The sequence below is a fragment of the Belonocnema kinseyi genome, chromosome 9 (assembly GCF_010883055.1).
Source record: "Belonocnema kinseyi isolate 2016_QV_RU_SX_M_011 chromosome 9, B_treatae_v1, whole genome shotgun sequence".
Taxonomy (NCBI): Eukaryota; Metazoa; Arthropoda; class Insecta; order Hymenoptera; family Cynipidae; genus Belonocnema; species Belonocnema kinseyi.
In genome coordinates this window covers 42,831,199-42,840,493 of record NC_046665.1, presented here as the reverse complement: position 1 = coordinate 42,840,493, position 9,295 = coordinate 42,831,199, and the positions used below count along the sequence as shown (strand labels likewise).

General features: G+C 29.8%; 1 protein-coding gene across 1 annotated transcript in view; it reads left to right on the top strand.

Annotated features, from left to right (window-relative positions):
• The window catches only part of LOC117179507 (HIV Tat-specific factor 1 homolog), a 282,439-nt gene extending 276,555 nt beyond the window's left edge, over nt 1–5,884 (top strand). Inside the window, exons 7-8 of the mRNA XM_033371377.1 lie at nt 4,473–4,609; nt 5,147–5,884. Coding sequence (XP_033227268.1) covers nt 4,473–4,609; nt 5,147–5,369 — 360 coding nt within the window. The 3' untranslated portion in view covers nt 5,370–5,884. The remainder of the gene's footprint in view (nt 1–4,472; nt 4,610–5,146) is intronic.
• Nucleotides 5,885–9,295: the final 3,411 nt, after the last annotated feature.

The following is a 9,295-nucleotide window of genomic DNA, read 5'->3' as shown; positions in this document are numbered from 1 at the left end:
TATATTAGTAATTTTTTGAAATTTGAAAACTTTGCAGATTTAAAAAATATTTTGAACGTTGGAACATCCTCAAAATCTTCAAAAAATCTCTAAATCGATAAAATTTCATAAATTTCAGAATATTTGCGTCAAGTAAAAAATTCACCATACATTTTCAAAAATGCTCTGAATTCGTATTAAAATAACGAAAAGCTTCGAAAATTCCTCAATTTTTTAAATTTGTAAAATTTTGGAAAGTTTGCAAATATTGAAAAATTTTAAGGACTGACAATTTTGGAAAATTTTTAAAAGCTTGACATTTTTTGAAAGTTTGAGAATTTTAAAAATCTTTAAAAATTTTGAAAATTTTATAAAAAAAAAACATTGCGTAGACCTTCACGGAAAAAAAAGCATTTTTGTTTTAATTATCATAACCGAGTCGATGTGAAGGCTGCATGAAACCAAGAAAATCCCCCTGACAACGAATTTGAAAAATTTACATCCTGAAGATGTGCGAAATTATTGTTTTATAAAAACTGTTTTTATTCGTAAGCAATTTGAATTTCTGCACAACTAAGATAACATTTAACCCGGTCCCCTTATTGCTGTTTCTTACCTACGTTAAGCATATACAAATATGCATAAGAAATTCTGAAAAAATCCATGGACCACTTTTGAACCTTATACGTTATGAGCAAATTATTGATTTTGACCTTCGTTAAATCAGAATAATAAATAATTAAGAATAAACAAACTCTTCAAAAAATCCCTTTCTTAAAAAAATGCATAATTTTGGTGGTTTCTGATGGTTTGACTTTTGTCTTGGGTCAAATTGCTCCCCCATACGGGAATCTGGTTAGGAATTATTTATCAAGATTACCTGAAATTTAATACCAATGGTTTCTCAATTTATGGAAACAAAATTTTCATGAATTTATTAAAATGGAATATCCTTATTGTAAGCTATGAATCTGTAACAAAAAATAAAATTCTTTATTTTAGTAATGTTCTGTCAACAAGTGACGTAATATTCTGATATCAAGAGATAGCTTATATTATTTTTTTTTTCATGTCGGAATCGGTTTTTTTAAAATAAGATATCAGGGTAGTGGAAGGAAAGATACACTAGAAAAAGTAAAAAATCTCAGATGTATTATATTAAACACTGTCCTATTACTTAACCTTATACGGAAGAGTGCCCTTGGTTGGGACGCTTTTTGTTTCTTGTTCATATGAATAATAAAAACATGAATATAAAAATAATTTTTCATGCTTGCACATAAATGTCAATAATTAACTATTACTTAAAAACAGATAAATTGTTTATTTGAAAACAATTTTCTTAAATCTATGAAAACTTTCCAACCAAGGGCAATCGGTCCTTGGGTGGGATAACTCGGCGTCGGTCCTTGGTTGGGATTTTTCAGTAATAAAATATACCAAACTCTCGCTTTCATTCACCCCGTTCTCGGCCTTTCTAGAACTGCTGACTCATGCAGTTTCTCAGGGCAGCAGGGCGAGAGCGGTTGCGACATTATATATATAAATATATATTCCAATTGGAAACGAGACAGGTGGCCCTCACTGCTTACGTTTCGATGCCCCCGAATCCAGTCCAAGGCTATTTTAAGGCAACCCCCGATACTTGACGGAAAGCGAGAGTTTGCTGCATATAAAAAGGAGTTATAAATCCAGGAAATGTATGAGGGAAACAAGGTTTCGTGAGTGCTAGATTATTCACAGGTTATTGACTTATTGTCCATCTAGAACGTATTAACAAAATCTTAAAAATATCAAATAATCAAAATAATTATTTTCAAGTGTAAATCAAGTTATTTAATCAAGAATTAATAGTTGATTCTCTTATTTAAAAATATAATTCATAATAACATGTTTTATGGGTTATAAATTGAAAGAAAAACTACTTCCTCTAAGCTAAATTAGTACACTCGAGTCGCGGTACTGTGAACATGTAGTGACGATTTCCATCGTTATTATTAAAATTATTATTCATATGAATAGAGAGAAGGAAACGTTAAAAGACATCACAAATTGAATTGTGCATTTGATGAAATCATTAAATGTAGAAATGAGTACTAGGCGTAAAGGGGTTATAGCGTCGTCCTCACTATCGGGGGAAAACGTACTCAATAGCTGGAATTCGCAGTACTGAATTTCGGAATACCGCGACTCGAGTGTATTTCTTTGTGGAATTTTTACAAACATTATTTTATAAATTTTAACAACTTAACTCAGTTTTGTTTTCAATAAACAAGCACTATTTTATTTATGATTTTTCATGATTTTATTTATTATTATTATTTTATATATGTATATTAACAACATTGGAACTATTGTTTATACCTGCTTTTCTCCTTGCAATCGACTTTCACTGACAGCGAAAACAAAATAAAATGTAACGCGCATGCGCGAAGTGTCCTGACCAAGGAATATTGCATGCGCATTGAAAATTATTTTTTACGCATAGTTAATGTATTTTTTAAAAACATGAATGGTTATATTAAATTAATTAAATTCCCTACACTCACTGCAACCATACAATTTTACTTTTGATAACACTAAAGTGATTTCCGTTCATATCTAGGAGTGATGTAAAAAAAATTATTTTCACTTTAGCCATTTATGCCTTACAATAAAATAAAACTTTAGTCATTTTTCAGATTTCTAATGCCTAATCTATAACATTTATCCCCGCTGTCCTCCCACCAAAGGTCCGTCACAACCAAGGGCACTCTCCTTTATGATATAAGACGAGTAATCTGCAGAACTATTAGAACTCAGGATGCAGCAGTTACCGTGGAATCTGTTTTTTCACTGATAAGATAGCCGGGTCGGCAGAGAAAATTTGTCGTAGCGTTACAGTTTTTCTAATTTTGTATACCATAGAAAAAATTCAAAATCCTAGATCCGGAGTTGAGGAAACCACCCTACAGTAGATAGGCAAAAATAAAAAGCGTCCAACTGCACCAGGTTGCTAACTTAAAAAATATTTTCGTATTTAAATAAAGTTTAAATATTAAATTGAATATTCCTATAGAGAAAAATATCAAAAAGTTATTCAATGACATCTATCCATCGATAGATAATCGTTTCTGATTGCCCCTGGACATGATAGAATATTCCATTCTGAACTATCATTATTTTGCCAAGTACCATAAAAGCTTGCGTTTTTCACATTTTCTATTTAGTGACATTGGTACGATTGGTGCAATTTTTTTTTAAACTTCGTATTGTTGAACTTAACTTATGATGACAGAAGAACATGCAGTAATATTTGCAAAATGTTATACTAACAAAAATAATAAAAAATGTTGCCAGTTTTCCAGTTAATTAAGATTATTCATACTGCAAAGCATTATCTGTTGTAGGATGGTTTCCCCTACTCATTAAATCTACACATCAAAGAAAAACGCTGCCATTATATTTCTTCAGCTCAACTTTCAATGGTCAAAAAATGATCATTTTCATTCTTATTTGAACGTAAATGCACATCTAGCGAAAATTCATTATTTTTAGACCAAATTTGGCTTATTTCAAGAGTCGTGGAGTGTTGGGCCGAACGTAGATATTATTTTCTATATATTTACAAATATTTTTCTTAACTTTTGAAAGGAACATTCTTATTATTATACAAACATTTCTGTGTTGAAATATTGTCACAGGCTTATACTGCCCAACATATCGAAGGCATTTTTGGTTAGAGTTGGATTTTTATTTGATCATTTTGCACGGGGCTGTCCCGGTATATATCATCAGTCACGGACGCATTTTTATAAAGCAATCAAGTGATCTGATGAGAGCAGTCTGCCCAGACATCTTGGACAAAGCCTGGTTTTTACCCCATCATTGACGAACTGGGTTGCAGTCAAGTACAGGATGGGGGGCCTACAGCTTAAGGTGAGTTCCGAACCACCAGAACCTCAGTAAAGGTACATTGAAAAATGTCTAGAGGTACCGGCTCAGGGATCGAACCCCCGACCTCTGAGGTGAAGTCCGAATGTCTAACCAACTTATTATTATATAATTATTATTATTATTTATATTACGATAATATTCCGAATAACGATTTCTGATGTCATATTAGAGATACCATTAAAATTGAACGCCTGGTACTCTGCCTGGGGGTTGGTGTAGAAAAAAGATTGTTTAAAAAACCATTTCCAAGTTTCTATAATGTAATCGATCTCCTGTTATTACGTAATATAACAGTCAACTGTTCAATCAAATAGTCAATTATTTAATTATTTTTGTCATCAGTTGCATAATGATGTAATTAATTTGTTGACATAATATTTTATTGTCAACAATTAACAATAATTGTTTCCATTGCGATAATTAGATTATACATTTTTGGCATTATTATCATAAAATAATACAACAAAAATTTGATTTATATTCTCCATAATGATTTTTTTTATTTAGAAAGTTTTAAAGGTTGATGGATTCAAGTGAATGCAATTTTCTGATTTTAGCGACATCCCGATGGAGTTGCCCAAGTGACATTCAAGGAATCCGAAGCAGCTCAGGCGTGTGTGCAGTTATTAAACGGCCGTTGGTTTGGACAGAGAAAAATAACTGCAGAAATTTGGGACGGAAAGACAAAATACAAGTTAGTTTTCTTTCTTACCTATGTGAGCTGAACACATCTCGTCTCTTCAAGCTCTTGAATTCTTGAGTGGACTTTAATGTTGGTAAAGCAGATTAACGGCTTTAAGTTCAGAATTCTCAAAAATTAATGTATGCAAATTTGATACAATTTTGTTACAATTTAAGAATATTTATGAAAGTATTCAACTTTTTAGTTTTAAAACATTTTTTTTTTTAGTATGCATCTATGTTTTCCCAAAGTTGGCAAGGTAGAATTTTCTACGTAGTGAAACGCTACGAGAAATCTGCCTTGCCCAACTTTCTCAGTAAGGATGGAATTCATGGATAAAGAGAAATTGAAATTAACTATCAATTTTAAATTTGTTCGATGGTTGTGAAAAGTATTGGTTTTTGTTGATAGAAATTTAATTTTGATAAGGGATGTCCAATTTGTAATTTTCTAAAGGAGGTGGTTTTTAAAAGTCTAGTTCACGCAATTACTTTTTTTTTTTTAAATTTCGTTTGAAATTGATAAAACAACTGATGTTTTTTTTTGCAGAGTTGCCGAAACAGAGGCTGAGATTGAGGCGAGGATAGATAAATGGGATAAATATTTAGAAGACGTAGAAGATACGAAGGAAGAGGAGCAAAAAGCAGCGGTCAAAAAGGAAACTGAGGAAAGAGAGCAAGCTAGATCGAGTGGGAAAAAGTCAGATGGGGAAAGTATGGGTGAAGAATCAGAGAAAAGTAAGATGGAAAAAACCCGTAGTTGTAGGACCTAGATTATAAATAATATTAATTAAGTAATTATTTTTCTGTAATAAATTCGAAAACATCGAAAATCTCCGCATCACGCAGAATCAATGATTCTCTTCTTTCGTTTCGCTGAAAACTACATAGCAATCGGATTTATTTTGGTTCTTACTATAATAGTAGGCACTTTTATCATTTTTATTTAAATAACGGTTCAAATTCTATAAGAAAGATTACAGAGTTAAAGCTTGTGGAATTAAAACAACGCTTAAAGACAAATATTGCATAAATATGATGATGTACAAAAGAAATAAAAAATAGCGGTAGAAATAGAAATAAAATGGTGAAATGTTTAATGAAAAATATGAGCACTATGATAGTATGCTAGAATGATAATATGTAACACGGAATGGGTTGCAATACTTAATAGGAAGGGAAGTGCATTTTAGACATTCTTATTTCAGTCACAATCAGGTATAAATGAGTGTGGAGCCGCTTTGTCGGGTTTTCATTAAAATGAAAAATTAAAGAAGATATTACGAAATTTTGTTTATATTATTATGGCCTACTCTTGAATATTCATTAATATATTATAGCTTTCGTTCAGCAAAGAATTATTTTCTTGATATGTAAAATTTAATTAATTAAGCATTGTCAGTACTTGAAAAAAATGAAGAATGTTGACAAATTATTTTTCGTCGCTTTTTTTTTTTTTTTGATAAAATCCAGTCTATATCAATATTTAAATCATTGAGTTCTACATAAGAAAGATTTTACAATGTACATATTAGATTCTGTTTATCTATTAGAAATAGCCTCTAGAAAAGTTAAATACTGGTTTAACTATATGCAGTAATCCAGAACTGTTTTTGTGAATGCATTTCTTATACGTGAATGCGGGTGACAAATGGCAAATTATCAACGTTTCCGTTAAGGGCATGTGCTATATCTAGTGGCCGCCGGGGTTCGTATTTTCGTGTACAACGTTACCGGTTGATGTCAATGGAATTAATAGTTGAAAATTTTTTTTACATCTTTTATTATTCAGATTTGTACTTAAACGTGGTTTTCTGTCGGCTCTTGTATTTTCCAAAGTTTGAGACCGATATTTTATGTAAAAAAAAAAGTTCGAACGTTGAAAAAATGTCGAGGTTCAGAAAAAAGATGAAATAATTTTCAGTGAAGTTCCTACCAAACTGCAGTACCTAAACGTACTTTATTGTACTCTAATACATTTTCCAAAGTTTCAGCTCGATATTTTATTTACAAAGAAAGTTCTTAGGTTCAAAAAAACATTCAGTAAACTGATAAAGTGAGGTCGGTAATATAGGTATTTAGCTGTGTCACATGTCCTTAATAACATCGTAATTTTAGGCACTGTAAAAGATCTCGAAAAAATAAATTGATGTGTTACTTTACCATGAGCCTTGTTTTAAACGGAGGGGCTATCCATTCCACAATCTAAATGAAAATTTTAAAACTTTTTAATTCGCTAACTTACTTTAATTTGAGAAATGCTTCGTATAGATTTGCAATCGTTTTGAAATCAAGTTGCAATATCTTACAGTCGCGTCGTAATTATTTGCAAACAGATACTTTAAATCTTACAGATAAAATATTTTAAATCATGCTGATAAATAAAAATAAATTAATATAACATAAGTTCGCCTGAAAAGTAAAGATATTTTTTGGAAATTCCGTTTTTAATACTTCCAGCATTGTACAATTATTAAGTTTTAATTGGACATTTTGCACATTTTCATGATTAGGAAATGAAAGAATGGTTTAACTCCTAGCGTATTAATTATTTATGCGTCATAACATTTCAAATGTTTTAATTCCTAAATGCTATAGAATCAGAATTTCTGAATATTCATGATTTTTTTTTTAATTTTGGAACATTTCAATTCACAATTTTTCTATTTATTTTTATTTTTATTTATTTTATTCAAACTTGTATATTTTCAAACGTTTTAGAGGCAAAATTTTATAATTTTCAATTTGCAACACTTTAAACTTAACATTATTCTCCTGTTGCGATTTCGAATTGTACAGTTGTACAATTTTGTTATATTAATTTGTTACGTCATTCCATTTAGAAAGTCTTTAAATCAAAGTTGTTTCAATTAAGGGTTTCAATTAAAATTTAAACGATTTATTTGAAACCAGGAAGCAAATTTGAGATATTTTAGTTTAAATTGATACAACTTTCTTTATTATCAACGTATAAATAATAATTATAGATTGAAAAATGTACAGTTGTACTTTTTCTAAATGTGAAGTGCAATCAAAATCTGTGTAATCCGTTGAATTGTTATAGAGTTACTTTCAATACTTTTGGAAATGCTTTGAAATCTCTTGAAATATTTTCAAATACTTCGAAAGTCTCTAAAATCGTTTAGGATACTTTGAAATTCGTAACAGTTTTCTCAAATTCCTTCAAACATTTACAGAGTTTGTGATATGCCCTAAAATATTTTAAAACCATTGAAGCGTTTGAATTCCTTTAAAACCTAATAAAATCGCTTACATTTTTCTTAAATTCATCAATATTCTATGAAAGTCTTTGAAATCTTTACAGTCTCTAGAAATTACATCAAATCCCGTGAAATTTGTTGAAATGAGAAATCTCTCAAATCTTAATATCTGGTGTAACCAGATATTCTATGTATCAGATATTAAATTAAAAGTTATTTACAAATTGAAAGTTATTAGCGAATTTCGTTTTTAAATTCAAAATGTAATAAATAGGGCAATTTCAAGTAATTCAAAAGTCAGTTAGGTTTTCAACAGCAATGAGTGCAAGATTTTTGAGACTTTGCGTTACACCACTTCTTTTAGATAGATATAGGATTTCTCTTTGCAGCATCGAAGAGTTTACGAAGCTCTTAAGACAGATTTCCCGGTTCTAATTAATTATAATAATGAAAAGAAACAAAAAATATTGTTTTGGACATGATCAAGTAACTTTGTCCTTAACATATTCGAAGCTTTTCAATACTCCTATTAAAATTTAGAATTAAATAGGCTCAATTTGGAAAAACTTTTTATACCATTTTTTAATTATTTAGCTTTGCGCTTTTCTACTGAAAGGTGTTCACAAATGAGGATGATATATTTAAGATTTCATTAAACAAAATTGCTCGGCGAAAATTCTACTTGACAAAAATTACGAATGTTAAGGACAAAGTTACTTGATCATGTCCAAAACAATATTTTTGGTTTATTTTTATTATTATAATTAATTAGAACCGGGAAATCTGTCTTAAGAGCTTCGTAAACTCTTCGATGCTGCAAAGAGAAATCCTATATCTATCTAAAAGAAGTGGTGTAACGCAATGTCCCAAAAATCTTGCACTCATTGTTGTTGAAAACCTGATTGACTTTTGAATTACTTGAAATTGCCCCATTTATTACATTTTGAATTTAAAAACGAAATTCGCTAATAACTTTCAATTTGTTTATAACTTTTCATTTAATATCTGAAACATAGAATATCTGGTTACACCAGATATTGAGATTTGAGAGATTTGTAATTTCAACAAATTTCAAGGAATTTGATGTAATTTCGAGAGACTGTAAAGCTTTCAAAGACTTTCATAGAATATTTATGAATTTAAGAAAAATGTAAGCGATTTTATTAGATTTTAAAAGAATCTAAACGCTTCAATTGTTTTAAAATATTTTAGGGCATATCACAAACTTTGTAAATGTTTGAAGGAATTTGAGAAAACTGTTACGAATTTCAAAATATCTTAAGCGATTTTAGAGACTTTCGAAGTATTTGAAAATATTTCAAGAGATTTTAAAGCATTTCCAAAAGTATTGAAAGTAACTCTATAACAATTCAACGGATTACACAGATTTTGATTGCACTTCACATTTAGAAAAAGTATAACTGTACATTTTTCAATCTATAATTATTATTTATACGTTGATAATAAAGAAAGTTGTA